A 24462-nucleotide genomic window follows, 5' to 3' on the forward strand; every position below is an offset into this window, starting at 1 on the left:
CCAAGACAGACCCAAGAGAAAACATTGGCTTTGGAAGGCCAAATATTTTCTGCATGTTGTAACCATGATGAGTTCAGCACATCTGCTATCTTGACATGCACAGATCTCGCAATGCTGTTCCTCAGATCTGATACACATCTGAGCGGCTTCAAACGCTGCAGCTCACCTTGATTGTATGCTCGGAGCTCTTGGCAGAGGGAGTGATTCTGTTTGTGTCAATTCAATTACATCAACCAGATCACTTCCTCACGTGAGAAAGGAGATCCTCCCTCTTGAAATAGGATGCAATAGAGCTTCTGTCCATCTTAATCTGTATGTGATATCTGTCCATCTTTATCTGTATGTGATATCTGTCCATCTTTATCTGTATGTGAGACAGACTTCATACACCTGAGCAGGAAGTCTGCAAAGTTTTTCTCACTGTACTTCCAGGGTAATCTCACTAATTGCAATTCTCAGATCATTAAGATGAGCTCTCCTAATCCACAAACATGTAGTTGTTTCATAGCTTTTGCTGTCAATCAAACAATTTTGAAGGCCATATTTTTACACAGTGATTGCAAAAAGTAAAGGCATGAGAGAAAGAAATGGATCATATAATTTAAAATTCCAAACTGGAGTGTAACAGCTCTTTAAGAATTTGTCTGGCTTCAAAGTAGGTTTTAACAAATGAACAAATGAACCACACTGATTTAAAGGTGTAAATAAAAAATATGTTTAAGGAAGAGAAAAAGATGCTATTTTTTTCAGTTCCAAGATATTCTGTACCAGTAACAATAGTATATGCGCTATAAAATGAACCACAGAGAGTGGTTCATTATTAATCATATAATGATTATATCTTATCAACCATATAATGATCAAATACCAGTTGCATCTCAGCATCAGAAGATTTTTCAGTTCTTAATATAATACTCTTGAATGTACCTAGTTAACAAAGCCTTTCTGAAAAAAAAAAATAGCCTGATGCTAACTACCTTTTTTTTCCAAAACAGTACCGATAGCCACATTAGAAATAGCCTAAAATGAAATCCTAAATATCTACAGTATTTTACTGAGAATTACTGTGAAGTAAATAATGGAAAGGCCTTGACAATGGTGCCATCTGTAAGTACCAAGCCATGAAAGGAACTTTTCCTTTTGTTTTTAATAAAAGCAAGACTTAGAAAACATGTCTTACAATAAGAGATACTCAAATAGTCATATATAGGAACATCATACACACTGCAACCAGGAAACCTAAGGAACAGAAATCAGTTTTGCCAGAGAAACACTGTAAATCCAGGTCACAATTTATCTTCTTTTCACACTAGGATCATATCTGCAACAAAAAAATTAAATCTGTCACAAGTAAGTAAATCAATGATATTCAAAGTCTATATAGATATACAATGTGATGCAAACAGCTTTATTATATATTCGTAACAAGGGAATAGCCAGTGTTCAGTCCTTTCCCCGACTACACTCCTATAATTAACTACAGTTATTAATATTTGAATGAAGGATGCATAAGGTAGAACCTCTGTATGAACTGAAGATAACCTTTATTGAAATTTTTATATTTCCAAATTAATTACAACCTTTAAATCTGATGCATGAACAAGCTTCTCCAAGCCTTTAATGTCCCAACACTAAGGTCTTCACTGGAAAAGGACATCACAAAAAACAAGAGGAAGGAGGGAAAAGGGGTCCTATACGTTTACATTGATGTACCTTTGGCCACAACTCATTCAGACAAAACCTTTCTGCTGCTTCCTACTCCTACATAAAGCAGATCCTTGCCCTACTTTGCCCTTTATACAGCTTCTGATTGACTTAGAAATTTAGAGCTACTTTCTGGATATACTAAATAGTTACATGATTTACTGAAATATGCTTACAGTTTGACTCTACTTAACACTGCTATACCTTGGCCTTCTCCATTTGTGCTTTATCTCCCAAACTCCTGTCATTTCTTTAAAATTCTGATGTGTTTTGTATTCATGCATGAAAAACTTACAGACAGAACTGAATGATCAGGCAGTTTTACTTCCACTAATTCTGCTTTTACTCATCAAGACTTTATGCTTAGACAGAAAAATGTGACAACTTGTGAGCAAAATTACATCATCACATATCTACAAAGGCATTAGTAGTCACTGTTCTTGCTGTACAACTAAAGACTTTAAAAATTAAATGTATACCCTTTAAAATAAATGCTGCATTATTAACTGTTAATGAACAGAGCAAGTTGTTAATGTAGTAAGATTTTCTGGATGGCTCTAACATGTATTGATATGTTAGTATCATGTTTGTTTGACAGTGATTCAGAAAAAAAATCCTTCTTCACCATATACATTTTTCTACCTAAATGCACCACTTTTGGTGTTAGTCTAATTCATGAGAAGTGAGAAGTCAAACACTGGTCACTTGTTTTGTCACATAAAAAACATAGAAAATAATGGGATTTTTGCTAAACAAAAGGAGGTCCCCATATTAACTCTCAAAACAGTTATTTGATTTTATTTTTATAGCATTGTAACATGCTTGTTCTAATGCCTAATGTCTTCTGGACACCAAATTCAATGGGTGAGTCTACGGATTAGAATCTATGGATTCTATGGGCAGGGGAGGAGTGGGGAGATAAAGCAGGTAGGAGTAGGAGATGATACACGATGGAAATCTCACATCAGAACAGCAGCTTCAACCCTGTCTGTGAGTGGCTACAGAGATGCTGACAGTCATGAACATCTTGTCATGTTATCTCCTCCACCTCACCTCCTCTCATTTCCAACGTTAAATGAAGCCTGAACAGGTTGGGTTTTTTTCCCAAAGAAATTGCTGAATCACTTTGACTACATTCTATATATGAAAATAATGACATTTTGTAAAGAATAGTCAAAGTAATCTTTTCCAAAATCAAAATTTGTCCAAAAAAAGAAGGGACGCAAAAAACCTCATTTTTCTAAGTACAAACATAAAACTCTTACCTAAAGAGATCATCAGCAAGTGATTCTTCTCTTGCATGTCGGTTCTGTTCCTGAGAAAGTTGATTTAATATTTGATTGTTAAGGATAATTCTAATGAACCATCTAGAAAAATAATACTCCTGCACTAACACAGTTTTTCCCAAAAAGTAAATTCTCTCTAAGTACTTCTTTTAGTGCATATTCACATTAGACAAGTTATTTCACTACCCAAATTTGTCTACTGCTACCAACAAATGAAATGGAATAGTTTGTGGAAGGTGTCAATTTTGATCAGAAATATGATTTTTAGGTTTTAAGCACCATTATAGAAATATAATTTTTTAATCTGATTATATAAGGGGAATTTTAATTAGCATTATCTATATTCAGGAATTTAAAAAATGAGATAAGAAGTGTTGATGTAATTGCATCTCAATCAGGCTCTGGAAACAATATGACTCATCAACAAGTATTTTTAAGGAAACTATCGGAAAATGAAAGTGCTAGAGAACTGCCATGATAAGTATTTTTTTAGGATTTTTATATCTAAAGATGTGCACAAAAGAAAAAATATGAAATTTATTCTTACTACATCTCTTCAGTATATTCCAACAGAGCTTTACTCATGCATTTTCTGTTCTATTTAAAAGCAGAATATCAACTGTACTGTAGAACTATTTGAACACAGTTAGCCATCTAGAAATTCTTTCTAGGTTCCTGTCATATTTTTACAAGTCACATGTTTCCACAGCACTTATTTTACTCATCAAAAGATTGTTCTCATTTAGGTTACTGATTTTGCTTTCTATAAATATTTCTGATTATATGAGTGCTGCATGGAAAATGAATTTAAATAACCAGAAAAAGATAAGTGTTACCACTGACCTCTGACATTCAGTAACTTTAATACTGTACATGCTCCCATGAGCATGTGTGGAAGACTAACCAGCTGAGGTTTTATTTAAAAAATAAAATCCTGAAGAACTCCAGTAATAATCACAGGTTGGTATGATCACTTACATTACTCAAGTTTTTATTTTATCATTTTAGAAACTAATTTCTTACCTCTATTTCTTGCCTTAACCAGTCTTCTAACTCTGAATTCTTTTTAGCATGGTGAGCAATCAAATCTGATCCTCCAATAATGTGTGGAAGTTGTCCTGCCCCAGGATAAGCTACCTGTTGGATAATAAATTCTTACAAAACAAGGCAAGCATAGTGCAAATAAAATACCTATTTTAACAATTCAGAAAGTCTATTCAGATATCACAGAAGAAAGTCAGGCAGTCTTTTTTTTATTAACATTCAAAGATCATATTTAAAAGTGATAGAAGTTATAAAAGCATTTACAGAAAGCTATTAACTCCCTCCTTTTACCAAAAGAAACAAACAAAAATACATCTGGTAAGTTAAATATAATAAATAAATTTCATAGTGCATTGAGTTTGAAATATCAATAAAAATCAGTTAATATTTTATTGTCAGACTGCATAAGCGTATGTTACAAAACAGTGGAAAAGAAACTATTATCAGAAAATTAAAACATTATCTAAAAATGAGAGCATACTCCCAGGAACAGTATCATGCAATCACATTCTATACATAGTATTTTACTGAAGTGCCTTTCTACTAATCTCATACCTTATGATTTTAATTTTATTTTTAACTTAAGCTGAAGTGGTACTTTTACACTGAACACTAAGAATCATTTTGCAATTGTCTTCAGGACCCAAGGAAGCAATCATCTTACTTTTGTATGATACAGATTTAGTTCTATTTAGAAAGCCAAGGTTTATTAGTAAAAATGAAAGATTCTGAATCAGTCTACACTTTATATATAGGTCTTTGGAGAAGTGGAATTGCTAGCTTTTGGAAGTACAACCTGAATTCATGGTAGCTATTACTTACAACTTATTCCAAGTAACAGCTTGGGATATAGAGAGTATAAGTATCTAAATAATCTAGCACAAGGTAGGCCTTTGTCAACTTGGTACTTCTTCAATTAACAAAATACTGTTTACAGTATTATATGGTATTTAAATTATTTCTTTCTTTAGTTATTGTCAATTTATAAAAGATCTTCGGTAACATATTTCTACAATCTGAAGGCAACACTTAGTATTTTTAAATAGTGCCACCTTGTGACTATTTAAAAAACACACTAACCTTTTTGAACATTTTGAAATTTTTCTTTCCTCCATAGCTGGTATTTCCAGGAAAATGACTCTTCTGTCTTGGATGGCTGACAACTAGTGATCTAAACTCTGTCAACAGAAGCCTGCTAGGAAGATTGCTGGAGTCATCTTGCAGTTTGCTGTGGTTCTTAAGTGGGAAGAAAAAGGAAGAAGTATTCAAGTGTGTGAACAGACATAGAGCATATCTAATGTACAAACTGTAGAGAAATTATCAAGAGCAGAGCTAAGCAAAAGTTAGGATTACAAAACGGTGAGGGAAAGCAGCAGCAGTGCTAGAAGCTAAGATGTCTGAACTTCTCAGCATCCTTATATACCATGAATAGAGTAAATTTGCTTCACTTGTGTTTAAATATGTATTTAAATACTCCATGGCAGACATAGTTTAACATCTTCAGCTCAATTCTAGCCTACATATATCCACCCAACTCTAGGGCTGTAAACTGAATTAGATTAATTAATCAAATTTTTCTTGTCCATAAGAATGCTCATATGCCAGCAAGTTTGCATGCACACTTCGCTGCCTGGGGCTACATCTGTGTGGATTCCAAAGGATGTTTGGGCACAGGACAAGTTCACAAATAACATTAAACTATGGTCAGATGCAGCACAGTTGTCTTATAGTAAAATATATCTAGAAGTTCTTTAATCTGAGCTGACCCTGCAGTTTGGTATACCTGCTCAGCATTGCCTCTTGTTGGGTTTTTGTATGTAGGTGAAATGGTATTATTCTGCCCCTTGTTGACTGGCTACACTCTATCTCTTCAGAATTTTTTTTATTTCAGTTTCATTCAGCCTAGTCTCCTTTTTCTCTGCCTCACTGCACTCCAAGCAATTCTCCTCTCCTTCCTTCATCTCACCTACAAAAATTAGCATGTTATCTACTGTTGATCACTATATATGACATCTATTTTCCCAATGCTCCATCTCTTCCATTTTAGCTGTGATCTTACAGCAGACAAGATAATATCCCTGGCAGGTCTTTAAGTAGTAATCTAAGAAAACCATCAGTACAAGTATTAACCACATCAAAGAATTAATACAATTACATGTAGTTTCAGTCACCTTTAAGTATCCACCCAAATGCCACTACAGAAACATACAGATGAACTACTTTTTTTTTCCACAGTCTACAAGTGGACTGCACTATTCAAATTTACATATGATTAAGTTAAGGCGTACAATCTTCCAAACTTCCTTTACCCTGAAATAGGATCCAAAAATACTATGTTATTAAGAGAAAAATTTTGATGTGTTTTTGTAATGCTTCTTAAAGTTTGCTGTTCAAACTTACAATAAGCTGACTCCTTACCAAGACTGGAGACTCTTGCTTGATATTACTTTTCATTTCTGAAGTTAGAACCAATCCAAGCTCCTCTTCTTTCTATTTGATTAAAAATTTTAAATATAAAACTGAAATGAAATGGAAATATAATTACATAGAATTGTTTTCTGCTCTTTATTGTAGAATAAACATATTCAAATATTTAGACGGCAAAGAATCTGCCCATAATTTTTTTATGATTTTACTGTAACAATTGTTGGAAATTTTCTCTATTAAAAAATCACTACTATTTGTTCACTTGGGTTTTTTTTCTTTCTTACTTATACACTAGGAAGTTTTGTCCATCTGTACAATCTTCAAAGTTCTGGCAGGTTCTGGAAAACTGTAAAAGCTTTTGAATATAAAAAGTAACATTTTCAAATTGATATTTGAAGTGTAAATGTGTGTAAAAAGGACATTTCATTATCAGGACAAGAAAGTTTTCTGGAGGTTGATTTAAACTATTAAACTATAGCTTAAAACTAGATTTGCATTACATAATTTATTTTCATTGATTGATAAAATACCAAATCAGCTTTATGCACCATGTACGTTTTGAGTCAATTACTTACATTCTTTGTCTTGCCAGTTACACAAGGTGCATCCATACTTAGAGAAAATAGTTATCAAATTTGCCTGGGGAGATTTTTCATGAAATCTCCTTCTTAGTCCATTGGAAATGTATTTTACATGAATAAAGTAGGTAATTATTAAACTATGAAAAGACTTCTTTTCAGCAGAAATCTTTAAGTGCGTATCTGCTAAAGTACCAGTTTAATTGCATGTAAGATTTTTTTTCTCCTTCAGAATCCTGACAAGAAGTTAAACTAGAAAAACTTTCCAAGCCCCAAGCAACAAAATTCAATAGACTATTCTAAGCACCAATTTTAGTCCATCAGTATGCTCAGACCTAATAAAAAGTACCTACTGTCTGATAGTATAAAAAGCAAGAAACAAAATTCTCTAAATTATAGGACTTGTCCTTTAAAGTTTGCCTGTTAGTAACACACACAAAAAAAGAGTATTATAATGAAGTCAAAGTTCACACTTTGCCAGAAGCAAGCTCCAGTAAAGCATTAACAAGGTGTCAAGCTGGTCTGACCTCAGGATGCATAGAAAATTACTAATTCTTATGTGGTCCAAGGAATCTTACAAATTTCCCTTAATCATGCATTCAAACTTTTAAACACTTAAACATTGCCTACACTGTAAATGGACTGGATAGGTAAGCATTAAAATATATGTTCCAAATAAACAAAAAATAAACTTTTGCTCTTATTCCTATTGTACTGTTAATATTCTAGACATCTCAACACTTTCCTTCACAAAACTGCTTTTCCTTTTTTTTCAACAAAGTGACCACTGTTAACTCCTGGTGTATTGTTTTCTTCATACCTCTTAGAAAATTTCCTTAGTGTCAAAATCAAAACCAGAAAAATAATCACAAAACACAAGCTGTGTTTTGGTTTTGCTGTTGTTTTGTTGGCTTTGGTTTAAAATTTCTTATACAGGAATTCTAATAATCTTTTCATACAATATCAAAATACTCAAAAGATGTTGGACACTACTGTAGTATTCAACAGAAGAGGTCAACTAGAAGTTGCTTTTGAAAATTAATTACAAAAAGGTAATTGAGTACTATCTTAGTATTAATAACAATATTATAATTAATAATAACAGCAACAAGCAGTATGAGAATTTTTTCTTGGACCAGGGATATAGTCTCCTATTCTATTTACAGTATATAAAGTAAAAAAAAAAAGAGGAAAAGTTCAGAATACAAGCAGCTTTCAATAAACGAATTTAAAAATGCCCAGAAGAATGAAAAAACATTTAGGTAGGTGTAAAACTGCAATGATCACATGTAAAAGATTAATCATTCTGAACTAAAAATTGATGTATGAGATTTAAGCAAACAAATTTTACAAAGCCACTTTCTATATGCAGGCAACCTCCTCTTTAAAGGAGTTAATTACATCCTTCTAACAAAGATTCAAATTTCAAGATTAGGCACCTGAGCAGAATATAAAACTTACCAATACTTTATTCTCCTCACGCTGATTTACATTTACTTCTGGAATCCTGCTTCCTTTGGCTTCCAAACATTGTTTTTTTCGTTTACTGCTTTGAGCTTCCTGGTCATGATCTGTCATTTGATCTTCCCAGTCTATGTCTCCACTTCCAAACACAATTTCTAGTGCTTCTGTATCTTTAGATAAATCATCTAATTCCTTTCTCCTTTTTGGTGCATGATTTTCACTAGAAGTGGTTTCAGTGTTTGTTTTATCACTTGTTACTTTGACACTTTCCCTCATAGGCTTTATACTCATGTCTTCTGCAAAACTTGCGTTTGGGTCAAGAATATTATTTTTCTTTTGATGCTGCTTTGCTTCAGTGTTGCGGATCAATGAAGTTGTAGATTCAGTGCACTTGGGAAGAGGCGATGACCTTTCCTCCAGTTTTGCTAGTTTGGGTACAGATGTTTCTTCTTCTTCAGCTCTTTCCCTTAGCCAGAAATAAATCATAAAAGAAAGAAACAAAAGCCTTTTTGAGTATGATTAGCTGTACCCAAAACTTAACAGCTTCTGGGTTTTAGGGACTGCATTGTGAAATTTAAAGTACCCTGGAGGAAAGACTTTCCATTCTAGGAATTTGATCTAAAAATTACCTTTCTAAGTATGTGTCAAATACATGTGTCAAATGTACAAAGTACATTGCTAGAGTTAAAATTCTCAAGAAATATCACAAACATATCAGTAAGGGAAGTAATGTCAAGAACATTTCAACATACCTTTTTCTAGAAACCTGGAAGTAATTTGTAATTGAGTTGGACTGGTGATGTGAAGCACTCCCATGAGGTTTGCCAGCTTCTGAAATTTTAGATGGTGAGACAGGCTGACTTCTTTGACTGAACCCAGATGTTCTGTTCCCTCTAGGTATTGATGTTCCTGCATTTACACTGCCACTTGTGCCACTGTTTTTCTTTATGGCAGTTGTATCGTGGAAAGCCATTTTCCTTTGTCTATGCATCTGGGAAGTATTCTCTATCTCCATACTAGATTAGAGAGGAAAGAAATACTAAATGGCACACAGGAGGTTACCACAGATATACCAAATCATATACACACTTTTTAAAAAAGCTATACCCGTATTTTGAATGAACTTATAAACAATGTGCTAAAAAAAAGTAGAATCTGCTATGATCAATACATTTTTATAATAGTGAAATGGCTCAAAAATTTTTAACAGTTCAGGCAGTCAAGACAGTCACGTAGATATGCAGTATCTACCATGTGCATTTGAAAGTCATCTGAATCCTATGGGATGCTTTCTGTAATCTAGTACTCAAAAGTAAAAATTATCTCACTGCAGACAAGTGACAGCAATTTAGTGAATGGCATTTCGAACCCTGTATATCTTTCCCCATGGCAATGATACAGTTCCTTTGCCACAAAAGACTACTTAATTTGCAAGTATTAGCTTAGAAATTGCCATGAATACTTTACCATGTCTGCTCTTCTGTATCAGCTATGTATAAGGTGCTGCTATCTGCAGCAGTTGGCATTATGGTTTCATTCACAGCCAGACTCTGGGAAATGGCTCGGCTTACAACAGCTGATGCAGAACTTTCAGGTACAGCTGCAAGACCAACGTGAGAGAAGAATGAGAAGGTTAACATCTAATCTGCATTTCTTTGCATGTGCTATTGCACATTACTACCTGATTATGTGAGATCTTTGTAAAATGCTCTTAAAGCAGTTTTCATCAAAAAATAAGCAGATTGACAGAAATAGTTCTAAAGGACCATATTCTAGAATATTTAGTTAAATATTCTACTGATTAAATAATGAAATTCTACTTAAATAAAAATGAAGTATAGTAAGAAATCATATACCAGTATGTACATAATGTACTTAAAAAATCATGTGGTATATATTTTATGCAAAAAATAAAATATATATCATGCAATATCTAGATCAAAACTGTCAGAGCGCAAAATTCCTTATATTTATTCCTTTATGATGATCTCTAATGTGATTATTGTATCTGGAATACAAGTTTTTCAATTTTAAACACTGCTTCCTTTAAACTGATACACAGTCTTTTTACACAATTTCAGACAACTTAACTTTTAGACAGTTGAACCGTTCAGACTGGAAACAAGAATCAGCATCTCTGCCAGTATTGCATATGTCTTTATTCAAAATACATTTTCAATTTAGTAATGTTCCTGCATGTAAAGACAAACTTAGGGGGTTTGTTCTTTGATTTTTTTTTAAATAATGGTAGTATTTTCTACCTGAAACAACATTTTGTAGAACAAACCAGAATCTATAAAAGATAATTCTGAAAATTTCATAGCAACAAAATATAGACTAATATGAAGAGGCATGAAAAGAGAGAAACAAAACCTCTTTCTGTCTCTTAAAGACTTCTGTTATTACCGCACTAGCAAGTACAAGCTTCAAGTCAAGACTTGGAATTTCCACTCCCAAGCTACTACTTCAGCAAATGTGGTGATCATGTCTCATTGTCTTAACTTATGGAAAGATTATTTTTAGTTTTGAACTGTGCAGGAGGTATCTGTATTTTCCTAAAGCAAATTCTGTTTAGAGCAAAGAACAAAAAAGAAAAAAAGAAAAAAAATGCCAGACTTAACAAATTATTTCCATTCTTATTCTCTTGATTCTGACATTCATATTTTACATTCTGATTACCCCGGTCTTTTAGGAAAAGACAGAATAGCATGGAATTCAAACTACCATATATGAATTCAGTGGTCACTAAAATTATCAACTTCTGATGTTTTTAAAGTACCTTTCCTTTCAAGGTCACTATTCTATGTGTCTGCCTTTTAGGCTAGTTTTAGGTCCACTTTTGTATTTACATCTAAGAGTCATATAATTTTCATTGCAATTTACTGCAAGACCATTAAAAACCAATTACCCCTTTGGAGCTATATACATTTTTCATAGAATGTCACTCTTTTTTAGTGGTCCTGAAAACAAGAACAAATTGAACATCATAACTGATGCTCCTACACAGAAAGAAATACTGCCTCTTTGAGGCTGTTAATTTATTACTACCCATCTTCCAATTACCTTTGGAAGCATGCTGCTTTTGAGGGTTGCAGTATTTTTCTGTAGACATGAAGATAACTGCCAATCCAATTTCTGCCTCTGGAATAGCCCTAAGATTCTTGCTGTTAATATACAAATGAAAAAAAAAAAACCAAAAACGGTTTTCAGTTTTTAAGCACAGATTCAAAGATGAATAGGCAAATGACCACAGGTATGGCAAAGTACAATATGTTCCATTCCTCCTCCAAAAAAAAAAACATCAGCCTCCAAAAAACACTACCATTTTTTCTCAATATAGTAAGTCAGCACAATTATCCTTCACTACAGCCATGTGCTATATGTATGAACTCCCATGTTTCCTGCTGATGTAGCCACTGTGTAACTTCAGTAATCTGGCCCATATATCTCTCCTTTACTGATTTTTGGGCACTTAACCAATTATGCTCTAGCTCTGATTCAAAAATGTGTGAAAAGAGCCTTGAAAGAACTGACCACTTCTTAAAAGTCAGGCACCCTTTCCCCTCCCCAGTCTTCTGTACTACAGTCATGAGGAGAGATCGAGCACTGTCTTCTCTACCTAGCAGCAAACTAGGTTCAGGGGAACTAGGTTTATGTGTGAGGATTGAGATTTTGTTTCATTATTTTAATAAAATTGCATAATGATAATCCTAACATTTATAATATATGCAGTCTGCCCTCTCAAACAAAGCCATCAACAAAACAAAAAGCAATTTTCATTAAACAGAAGCTGGTCTTCAAAAACACTGTATACAAATAATTATACAACAGTGAATGACATGACCTGAAGGTGTAATCTCATCTCCTTTTGATGAAATACATATAATCAATGAAATATCATGAATTATCTATTTTGAATTCTTAGAATATATTAATTTTAATGCCTTTTAAATAGTAAAAGACAAACGACTTGCTGGCTGTAATTTTAAAGCAGCTTCATTACAATGAATTTTTGTAGAATTGAGTTTGACAAAAAAATAATAAGAAAACAGGAATTCCATCAAATCCTCACAGAACTGCCAAGTTCTTTCTTCACTGCTTCAAGAAGTTTTAGTTACTCTGCTAAATACTTAGAACAATGTAAAAATGCCCTCTTTATAAGCAGTCTCCTGCTTAAATATGTGTGTGAACACCATGACCAAGTCTCTGTAGAGGTTCTGAAATTACCCTACTGCTGTACAAGAGAACGATGCTGCACCTTTCCAAGACAGTCAGAATGGAATCAGTCCAGTTTGTCAGAGAATCAGATCCTGAGATCTGAGAATTTGCCAAACCCACATCAACTACACAAACTTCAGGAGAAAGTAGTAAAGCCATTTCTTTTCTTCCTTCTGTCATCAACTTTACTTCCCCTCCTCCAAGAACAACTGCTGGACCCAGTTTCTTGTGCTATAAAGAGAATGAAAAAAAAAATCTTAGAATGCAGCCAATTAAGAGGTATGAGAATACAGAACTATCAGTGTAGTGCTTCTCACTGATGCAGTGCTGCAGATGTAATATGTTCTGCTCCTCCTCTACATTTTATCTTGTTTAGGCCACTATACTGTAGGATAAATACACAGAAATCCTGCTTTCCTGATGAACCCAGAATGAGTGTGATTTCAGAGTGAACAAATCTGTACTTAGCTACTCCTGCAATATTTCTGCAATGTAAAGCCTGATTACCTGCTTGGCAGTTAGAAATACAAAAGTTTTTCCACTGAATATTTTTTTCCTTTCGTGATTCTCAGATAAATCCAAGTTTTCACTGCCAATGGAAGGCTCATCAACTGGAGGATAAAAGCTGCAAGAACAGAAAATGAAAGTTACAAAATTCAGATTCCCTAATCAGTACTGACTCATAGTCCTTTCTGTTTAACAGTAAAGTTCTGTAGTTAAAATCCTGCATTTCTCTGTTAAACGACTTACATAAATCATTTTCAAGAGATTGTTAAGAAGAAAGAGTCCCTAATTTCTCAACATCAAAGATAAGACCAAGACCTTCTACTTCACTAACTAAGAAAAAACATTTTAAGGAATGCATTCACCCAAAGTGCTGTACACATATCCATGTTCTTAACAATACTGACAAATGAGACTGCAACTTCATTCTGCACTTACTCTGGATAATAGTAAAACTCCTCACAAAATTAATCATCTTGCTTCCTCTACCCTCCACATGTGGACAGTCACCCTCATTCTCTTTACTGTGTCAAATTGTGTACCACCACACTCAAGAACAGCCTATAGTATGACACCAGAAAAGCACACTTCTCTTGCTGGTGGGATAAAGAATGGAAGGGATTCATTCTGCAGATTATTATTTCGTCCAATAGAGGGGAAGTGAGCAAGAGTTTAGCTGGGAAACATATTAGGCAAAAATAAAATTCTACCCTGAAGCCCTAAACTTTGTCACAGCCTGTGACCTCAGCTCTAGTTAATGATGGCCTGCCCAGAGCACAAAAAGCCTCTGGAGTTGGGATGTGCGTTTAACTAATAATTTCAGGACACTTATAAGATCTTTGAGCCACATATTCACTGCTACAGGCAGTTCTGGAAGACCAAGGTGAAGGCATATGTCAGAAAGTATGGAAACTATAGGCCAATTTTAACCAAACTATACCACACCTCTACCCAAACAAGTTTGGCTGATCACAGAACTACTTATCTTTATTCTGACAGCTGATTAGATAACGTTTCCATACTACTGTACAGGAAAAAAAAAAAAAAGAAACATACAAAAAAAAAATTCAGTTCAACAGCAAAGATTGGCAGATTCTAAGGAAGAAATATATGAAATGCTAAAATATTGATGTTTCTGAAAAAAATCAACCATATGTAAACAGAAAAACATCCTCAAACGCAAAAAGTAAACATAAGCTGAACACAAAAGTAAGCACATGAATTTTCTACTTCATCCAAATATGCAATTCAATAATGATAGGCTAAAATGTGTTATGAATAGGCTATATAGTTACAGGTGCTTTTAAGTAAACTTTATTCTTATGCATTCTTCACAATCAATTATTCAAACTTTAGGTACACAATGAAAATTAAGCAACCTAAATCCACCAGATTTTGAAAGGTGGGTATTCGATCTATTTCAGCAGGCTGTTCAAATCTGTTTACGAAAATACTGTTTCATTGAAACTAATCAGGTATGATAAAGCCTACTAATTTCAAGTAGAAGGGCAATTCAGACTTTAGTTACTATGCCAGAAGATTTCTGATAGTGGATTCTACAGAGACAGTTAAACCTAAGAGACACTATAGAGACACTACAGAGCCATTTTTTAGAGACTCTATAGAGACACTTTAACCTAAGATAAATACAAGGGACAAAGTCATCTTTAAAGATGGAAGGACAAATAAAAATGGAAAAACAACAGCTTTCACTACTTTGAAACTGGACTGTAGCATCTTTATAAATATATTTTAAAATCTCCATTTATTAACTTCAGCATGCAACTCTAACTGATTATTGTCTCCAAGAAAAACAACCTTATAAACTCTTACCCAATGCTGATCTAAGCTCAACAGGCAACAACAGTCTTTTGCAGTCAGGATTCTGAAGCACTCCTCATATTTGGCCTCATAAGCTTTTAATAGTAACACTGTTACCTAGAAAAGATCTCTACAACCTTGTATCTCTCAATAAATAGATTTTGATTCTGGGTGAGTTTCTGTTAAAAACTCTGTTACTTTTCTTCTTTTACAAAGCCCTGCACTATTGACACTGGCCTGCCATAATAAAACACATTATTTCGTAAAGGATTGTGCTCATGCAGCCACTTGTGAAATCATCAGTTATTATTCTTCCTTGCACAGGTTGTCAGAGAGTACCAGAGAACTGGGGTAACACCATAAAAAATCTCAAGAAGTCTCACATTCATATAGGAACTGCAGGTTTGCCATTACATGAAGTCTTACTGCAATCAAAAAAGATGCTTTAATTTTTTTTTCTTTTTAAGATAATGTTTCCCTAGACTCTTTGGGAGGGACCAGCTCTTCAATAATAGTAAAGACTTAATTAACAGTGTCACCCAGTATTACCATCTCAATACACTTCTATTTCACATCCAAACCACTATAGCCTCAAGCTGACTGGTGTCCTGCAGCTATACCAGCTCAGGTCACCTCTAGCTACAATGCACAATATAGAGACGCCCAGTCGAAGTTAGAAGTATTTTTGGAAATTTAATGAAAATAGTTGCTAAGTAAGTTTTCAGCATCTTCCCACAAATAATATTTCAAAAACATGACCTATTTAAAATACAGTAATTATTTTAAACATAGATCTGTGTATTAAATCAGCTGTTTCATTTAGCTTGATGCAGAACTCTCTTTGTAAGCTACATAATGTGTATATTGCTAGAGTCACTACTTTCAGCCAGTTCAGGTCCTCTCAGCATCTTAAAAGTTAGCAAAAATATTTCAGAAAGGTAAACATATGCATCTGCTTCTTTTTCAGAGAGCACTTAAAAGCAAATTATACCGTCACTTCTGTATTAAATGGACACACATCCTGGTTGCAAGACAAAGACACTGCTTACTTGTTCCTGTAACAGACAGGAACAGCAGCATTACCATCAGGTATTATTTGACCAAAAAATTTCAAGTTGTACAACCAATCACTAGTTTTTGATGGCTTGTATGACCTGTACTACAAAAGAAAAAAAAAAAACCGCACAAGTATTTCAGAGAGTACTGAATAGTTTGTTTAGTTTAGTTTTCTTACATCCTCAGAAAACAATGCAGAAGTTTAAGTAGAAGGGAAAGTAGAAGGAAAATTCATTCAGAATCTCTCTTCTGAAACTGAAGAACAAATTAGTTTTGAGCCACTCACAGATGACTGATTTGACATATTACATAACCCTGCTAATGTAAAACAGCGTCTAGAAACTAAGGAGTATTTCCTACCAATTGCTCCAGATTGGTATCTGTATTTTTGTAACAAGGTAGTGTCATGTTCTGTGAAATATATTTTACCAGATATCAAGCACAGCTTATTGTGAACCCTCTTGTTTTGTTTCTATTTCCATGTGTGCACCAGAAGCTTGTTTAGTATCAGCCTGAGTCTTCAAACTATTCCATCAATGGCTACTACCATACCTACTGACCAAAATAAATCGCCATTTCCTAACATATATCATTCATCCCCATATGAATGTATATACATAGTGGGAATTTCTTACCTGTATAAACCATGTGTTCATACAATAAAAAACCAAAAACCATAACCCTCAAAACAAAACACAAATGTCTCCCTTTTCAAAGTAAAATGAGTAGCAATATGGGCTCAGATGAAATTGTCAGATACAATATTGTGACTATTTTACATTTTCTCACATCAAGAAAATAACAAGACCTATTCTGCAGTATTTACTGATTCCAAATTAAGAATTCCCTTTTGAAGTTAATTTAACCATGAAAACAATGAATATTTTATTCTCATTTAGTGAGAGCCAATGCATGTTAGTCTCACTTCAACTCCCAGCAGATAATTAGAAACCTCTTCCGTTTCAGAGAATTCAACAGTCGGGTTAACTCTGTTCTGACCAAAGATTACAGTCAACTCAGTAACTAACAGCACATTGGGAAAATACGTCTACATAATGAAATAAACTTGAAAAAATTTCTTTTATAAAACAGTGTAATTTCTTTATTTTTATGTATCCATTTCCAGAAGTGTTTGAAGCAACATTTAGATACCAACAAAACAAATTCCTTTTCAGAGACAGTAACATCTCTAAGCATAAAGCCAACTCCAGAACTCATTTTATAACTCTAGACATGAGAACAATAAAATTGATGGAATATTAAAATGTTAATAATACTAAGCATTCCTCTGCAAATAAAATTACTATGAATTGTGTATTATGTCAAAAATTATAGATAAATGTGTAGTTATCTGATAATCTAACTCCCAAAAGTGTCATTCTGCAACACAGTAAACATGATGATTTGGCAACTTACCTTTCATGATTTGGCAACTGTTGCCTGGACTGAATAGCTCTGATTAATTCAGTAAAAAACTCTGGCTTTATAATTGGCCGAGCACAAATCAAAGCACATATAGTCTGAAAAACCAGAAAATGCAAATTTACTGCATAGAAAAATTTCAAATAGAATATGGTTTTTACTGACATTAGCTTTTTAAGATCTAAGATGTGGAAAATATCAAACAAATAAAGCAATCCTGATTTGTGCTTCCAGGATCGTTTTGCTTCTAACAGCTTAGCTTTTAATTGATGTCTTGAAGTTATGAAAATGTAGAAGGCAACTGATGAAAATCACTAAGTCTTTAAAACTGGCTTTATTTTCTTTCCCTTCAACCTCTTGTTGACATACACATCTTCTAAACTCAGAAAAAGAAGAGTTGACTACAGTTTTTGAGAGAAAAATCTTGAACAGGTCTAGAATTTAATTATTAGTCATAGGAAAACTGCAAAGCAATGCAATCAACAGGCAAAAGCTCAACATACCTTAACAGTCACTTTTACTGATAACATTACAAGGTGGGTACATTCATTTGTCCACTCATTCACTACAAGGCCTCCAAGCTGCTGGATGGCTTGATTTAAAGCCTTTTTCTGAGCTACATCTAAACACGAGGAGCAGACAACCAAAGGTTCATATTCCACTCTGCAAAGAACAAGTAAAAGAGAATTGCTTAGGTTAATTCAGCCAATCATTATGATGAACACAGGTGACTTAACTATCACATTTTGTATCTCATGGAAATCTGAAGGGAAAAAAAATAAAGATATGTACTCTAATCTAGATCAAAGTAAAATCTTCCTGCTTTAAAAATTCCTGAAGAAACAAAACACTACTTTTTATTTAGAAAAATTAATGAAATTTGTCCTGATGTCTGAAATATTTCTATGGACTTGTGGCTTTTTTACAGACATCACATAGAATTAGTACCTCAAGAATAGTGCAATGTCTGGGAATAGCAAAAGAAATTTGAGTGTGTGCCTCCAAAAGCAAAAGCATGCTCTACAGGACAGGTCACCAACAGATCAATACTTAAAAACACAAGAGTCATAAAATGCAATTTCAAGTAACAGTTTTCTAACATTTCCATTATCCTTGACCATAAGCCTTTATATATATTTTAGATCTTCCATATCAAAAATTATTTCATTTTTAGATTTTTAAAAATTTCTTTCTACTTTGTAGACTTTCTAGTACAATAGCCATAATGTATCCAGTCTTATGATGTGATTCCTATATCAAGTTTCTGGTATGTTTACATAAAATATTTTAAAATAAGTTATTGTACTAATTGGAGAAGAATGACAAGTTTTTTTCTAACAAGCAATACCAGAAGCATTGATAAAACTGAATACAATTTTAAGGCACAAAGCCACCTTCTGGTTACTTTAACATTGATTTTAATGGTCATTAGACTTTTTCTATTTATCTGCTACCACATTTCTAGGAGTGCTTCCTATAAATAAACAGATACCACTGGCTACCATGTTAAATTTGGGGGAAAAAAAATCACATCCTCCTGCAACATCAGGTTCACATTCTCCTGCAACATCAGTTCTTTTCTCATTACATTATAAACAGCTAACAAGGGCTCCAACAAACTCTAAACCTTTCTGCCTTCTCCTCATTTGGTGTAGGATTTTGTTCTTTGCCTAAGAGAGCCTGAAAATACTCACTGTACACGACACATTATCTTTTAAAATGCCAATGTTTTCTTATCTACAATTTTAATCTCCTAGTGTCAAAATAAATTATGTAAAATATGATGGAAAACTATTTCAGAAGCAGGTGTGGACAGGCAAAATACTACTTACCTCCTTTGCTTTCTAAAAATTAATCATTGCTGTATCATTTGCAAAGTTGCATGATGTGCTAAAATACTCTTCTAAAAAATTAATTTTTACTTGATATTTCATAATCAAAACACTTACCTAAATTTGCTCTCAAAGACTCCAAAGTTGATTCTGTCACCAGACTGCAAAGACACTGAAGTACCATTGAGTTTTGATCCATTAACAAAAGTACCATACTTGGATGTATCTCTTACTGTTAATATAGGTACTGAGAGAGACTGACTCTGAAAATAAACATAAATAAGTCATTATAGTTTATCAGAATGAGACAGCTTTATCAGAAACAAGTTACTACCACTGTGAATCAAAGCAATGGATAAATAAGAAGGAGCCCATAAAATATCATCTTAAATAATGACTCTGGACAATCAGGCTTGCTATATGTAATTATCTTCTGTCTTTTGCTGTAGCAGAATGAGAGAAAATATACATGTTTTTAGCTTTAGAACTTTAGTGCTTCTTACACTTAGTCTTTTTGGAGATAGCACTTCATCTTTCTAGAGACTCTGCATGGCAGTCATTCATTGGCACAAAGCCTGAGCTAGTTCAATTTAGCAAGGCTCTGAGATTTATTATGTTTCTACCTACCACTCAGTACCATCTTGGGCATTGGGCTGAATAGTGAGTAAAAGCCTAAGTGCCTGAGGGCACTTTCTTACGCTTCCTTCCATGAGGAATGCTAGAGAGCCAACATTTCTTGAGAAGAGGTTAGATACTATCAGATTTCCAAAGTGGCTCACAAGCCAATGAGAACACTGACAGCTTGTTTTTATGAAATTCTGCCATGCAGTTACATGCTACTACAGAGGATGGTAAGATGTGAAGGGACCACTGGAGGTGATCTAATCCAACCTGCCTGTTGAAGCAGGTTTCCTTATAAAACACAACTCGGGATTGTCTCCAGGCTCCTTTGGAGTATCCAGAGATAGAGACTCCATAACCTCTCTGGGCACGCTGAGTCACTCTCGCAGTAAAGTTCTTACTCATGTTCAGGTGGAACTTTCTGTGTTCCAGTTTCTGCGATTGTCTTTTGTACTACTGTTTGGCACTACCAAGAAGAGCCTGTCTCCACCCTCCTGACACCCTACCAGCTACTGATAGACATTGATAAGGTCCCCTGGCAGTTGTCTCTTCTCAAGGCTGAATAGGCCCAGATCCCACAGCCTTTCCTCACAACTGACATGGTCCTGTCCCCTCATTATCTTCATAGCCCTCCACTGGACTCACTCAATACTTGTAGTATTAAAGGGACAAATATATTTTACATGTTTTATTTTAAACACTACATAAGGTTACATAAATGAAATTTCTGCTGACTGGCTTCAAAACATCCATAAATGTCACAACACTTAGTGAGAGTAAATTGCTGATTGCTAATTCTCCTTGGTACGTTTTTATTTTCCGTGCCCTAAGCAAATACAGAATTAATGATGTGAAATGAAACAGAAACTAAGTCTGCAGTAAAACAACTGAAGCACTTCCCAGAACCTAAAATTTGTCTGTGTAATTAAATTTAATTGCATCATTTTTCTATTATTATTTTAATACAAATTCCTAGTGAATTGTCACTCTGGGATAAAAGGAAGCTTGGATTACTAAAATTATGCCACTAAATTCATCAATGAAAGCAAACAAACCTAAGAGGAAAAAATAAATTTCAAGATTAAAAAAAAAAAGACAGATGATCAATGCTTCTACTCCAAGCATAAAACTGCTGAGAGCAAAATGAGAGTATGCATGGTGATGACAGCCTGAATTATCCCCATAGTGCAGTAATAATGCAGTAAAATGGTGGCTACTTACAGGGCTTGCTTCAGGCTGACTTACAGTCAGAACTGCATGACTTCGACTGATAGACTGATCATCCTGAATTAAAATTGTGCAGTTTCTGCGTCCAACAACATATTCTACGCCGCTTAAAAGCCGATATGGCTCCCCTGGAAATAAATAAGAGAGAGAAAAAATACCATTTTAGGAAAAAAAAAAAACCACCAAAATGCCTGAAGTACATGGGAGAGCCACTGAGAAGTTTGTAGTACATCTAAATCTTAGCTTTGCCTTGCATCATTTATGCTCAGAGCATGGTGCCAATAATGCCAAGGTTGTGGGTTTTAACCTCATATGTGCCATTCACTTAAGAACTGGACTCAATGATCCTTCTGTGACTGAATTCTGTGATTCTAATTAGAATTATCTATTTTGCTTATAGACAAAACCTATTTTTTTCTTTCTTGCTCCCTTGCTCTGTCCACTATAAAATGATACATTTTATGATAAATAAAGCAGTTTCAAAAGTGGCAGCACACTTTTTTCAAGGACAATATATTTTTACCAATACTTTCTTGATGATTAAGTGTAACATCTAGAAGAAAAAAATCCCCACAACCTAAAATAGGTTTTCTAAAACAACTTTGTAAGGATACATAATTTTTGGGGGTTATATTATTTATTCACATAACTGATTAAGATGTTCAGAGGAAAATGTCCTCCTAATTAATGTAATGCAAATTGGTCCTTCGTAAATTCAGTCTCTGACCAATGTTTATGCTTTAGCTTATGCTTTTTGCCTGCCACCTGTACCCAACAGAGGCTTCCCAGTGAATGGCTTGACTCTCTTCCAAAGGTGTGCTACCACTGGTCAACAGAAACAAAAATGTTTCTTGATGAATATGAGTATATGCAGATAAATTCCAGTTATCAACCCTGGCAAATAACTTTCCAAATATGAACTGTGCAGATATGATCATTCTGAATAGAATGAAGAGCGTTTTGATTCACTCAAGAGCTCTCCAGGTAGTAAAAGGTAAGTCAGTTCATCTCAAAATGATTAGGTGCTGTATCCAGCAGGAAATAAACATCCAAAATCTCCTGCCAGTGAATCAGGAAATAGAGCAAATGCAGTTGCCTTAAGTCTGCTCCTTATAAGCACTTAGCAAGAAATATATGATACCTATTATTAAAGCTTCTATGGACAAGAAAACGAAGAAAAGTATAGAGACGATTTAGTTTCAAAACTCTTAATGCAAGAATCGCCATGAAGTTCAACACTTGGTCCTTGAAACATCAACAGAATAGTTACACATCTTTTCTGAGGTTGCTGCCTCAGAGTTCAACTCTCCAGGTATTTCGAAGCAGGACTCTGTAACCTGCAGCACCCCAGGACATCCCACACAGGTTCGAAAAGAAGCCCTGCTAGGTTTAACAGGCACTGTGGTCAGCAGTGCTCCAGTGAAATACGGAGGCTTCGCCGTGGAGAACGCCCCGAGCGCCCAGGACGGAGATCACCACGGGGCCGAGGCAGCGCGGACACCGGAGCGCGGCTGGAGCCAGCTGTGGGAGCCAGCGCGGCCCGCCCAGGCACCGGCGCGGCCGGGCGGGGAGCGGGCCCGCGGTGCCTGGGCCCAGCCTGCAAGAGCGGCGGAGCGACCCGGCGTTCCCTCACCTTTTCCCGAGGCGGGCACCAGCTTCCACATCCTGGAGCTCCGCCCGGCAGCCCCCGGCGACCCGGTCAAGGCCGGGCCGGGAAGAGAAAATCCCGGGACAGGCCGCCACCGCCGCGACCCCGCGCGCCGGGCCGGGCTAAGGGGAGGGACGCGGTACAGGGCACCGCCTACCGGCCTCGCGCGGCCGCTGCAGCGGCGGGCCGGCGCGCGTGCGCGGGGCGGGGCCGGGCTGGAGGTGGGGCCGGAGCGGGGCCGGGACAGAGCCAGGACAGAGCCGGGGGCGGGGCCGAGGCGGGGCCGGGCCGGGCTGGAGGTGGGGCCGGAGCGGGGCCGGGACAGAGCCAGGACAGAGCCGGGGGCGGGGCCGAGGCGGGGCGGGGCCGGGCTGGGGGCGGGGCCGGGACGGGGCCGGCGCTCTCCCGCGGGTTTCGTCTGTGCCCATGTCGCAGCCGGCCTCCTTCACCCCGTGTCACTGTGAATTGGGGCTGGCATCTCACAGGAGCCACGCCCCCGGTACCAAAACCCAAACCGTAGAAAATTAACACATTCAGTCATATCATCGTGTTCACTTTCACCATAGAAATACAGTGATTATTTCACACGTAGCTGTTTAGCACATTTGTATTCTCCAGTCCATGGGTTGTAGTTTGTTTCCTCTTGCTAGCATTCTGGTGAAGCTTCCTAAAATCTGTAGTATTTGGCAGGGTAAAAGCTTCCCTTGAACTATATACACTCTTTTTCTCAAACTTTTTTTTTTTTTCGTGGTTTATTTCTTGGGGTTCTTTCTTTGTTGCAGTTTTGTTTTTCTGTGATTACAAATGCCTTGAGACTCAGTGTGGTTGAATTAACTGTAATGGCCTGTTACTATGTAAGTCTTAGAGCAACTCCCTAACTCTTACCAGATATTTTCCATATGCTGCTTTAATGATAAATATGGCAACTGCGTGGCACTATTGCTTCAATGCTTGCCAGATTGTGTAGAACCTACAAAGATGTTACTTACTCTAGAGCTTGCTGAACCAACAGAGCATCAACTATTTTTTTTTCCTAAATGCTGAACATTTTGAGAAAATAGCTGTTTCGCCATTTTTATACAGAGCAATTATGACTAAGCCATAGGATTTAAATTCTGCTTCCTCTGAACTCCCACAGCAGTGTGTAATCAGTTTTCCTGGAATTCTTAACTCAAAAGTTGAAACTCAGACCCACTGATAGATTTGTTGTCTTTCATGACAAATTTTGTAACTGCATAGATTCATCAAGTGTGGTGTCCTCCCCTCAAAACCTGAAGCTTTATTAAATCTGTAGGTTCTTACAGCTACTATGCTACTCTCCCAGCCCCTTACCCTTCCTTTTGAGCAGACACAACTCTGCAGGTTTCTGTGTCTGGTTACCAAGGCTGTGCAAATGGGTGAGTATCAGTCAGTCATTACTTTTTCCATCTGTCATAAATCAAGCATTCTCCAACACTCACAGCTAGAACTGAAGGCACCGGGGCAGTGGCTGTGGCTGAGAAGGTGCTCCTGTGTTGTTCCAAAATAGGTTATTTCACCCGGTGTGCAAGAGGTCAAACCAGATTTGATTTATTAACAGCTCTGTGCAGAAAAGCATGTTGGGTCACAAA

The 24462-nt window shown here is 35.8% G+C and overlaps 1 protein-coding gene across 3 annotated transcripts; it reads right to left on the reverse strand.

The window, feature by feature from the left end:
• Nucleotides 1-1132: 1132 nt before the first annotated feature.
• NBN (nibrin) lies at nt 1133-23039 on the reverse strand. 3 transcript variants are annotated; one of them, XM_030266397.4, is made up of 16 exons: nt 22838-23038; nt 21199-21332; nt 19474-19619; nt 18028-18187; nt 17519-17622; nt 13229-13346; nt 12762-12952; nt 11567-11667; nt 9971-10103; nt 9256-9519; nt 8501-8969; nt 6453-6524; nt 5115-5270; nt 4014-4127; nt 2970-3019; nt 1133-1321 (listed from the first exon to the last, which is right to left on the reverse strand). In XM_030266397.4, exons 1-16 carry the CDS (start codon nt 22866-22868, stop codon nt 1294-1296), a joined length of 2271 nt encoding a protein of 756 aa, XP_030122257.4. In that variant the 5' UTR covers nt 22869-23038; the 3' UTR covers nt 1133-1293. The 3 variants fall into 3 exon arrangements, with proteins under 3 accessions (XP_030122257.4, XP_072780911.1, XP_072780912.1); XM_072924810.1 differs by lacking the exons at nt 12762-12952; nt 13229-13346; XM_072924811.1 differs by lacking the exons at nt 1133-1321; nt 2970-3019; nt 4014-4127; nt 5115-5270 and having other exon boundaries at nt 6460-6553; nt 22838-23039.
• Between the last annotated feature and the right edge of the window lie 1423 nt (nt 23040-24462).

This window comes from Taeniopygia guttata, chromosome 2, assembly GCF_048771995.1.
Source record: "Taeniopygia guttata chromosome 2, bTaeGut7.mat, whole genome shotgun sequence".
Classification (NCBI taxonomy): Eukaryota; Metazoa; Chordata; class Aves; order Passeriformes; family Estrildidae; genus Taeniopygia; species Taeniopygia guttata.

Excerpts from the sequence above, each read along its gene's own strand:
- NBN (XM_030266397.4), bottom strand. The coding sequence starts at position 22,868 with ATGTGGAAGCTGGTGCCCGCCTCGGGAAAAG. Across the intron at positions 12,953-13,228 it reads TATTTCTAACTGCCAAGCAG|CACAAGAAACTGGGTCCAGC; the intron begins GTAATCAGGCTT and ends TTCTCTTTATAG. Across the intron at positions 4,128-5,114 it reads ATTTCAAAATGTTCAAAAAG|GTAGCTTATCCTGGGGCAGG; the intron begins GTTAGTGTGTTT and ends ATTATCCAACAG.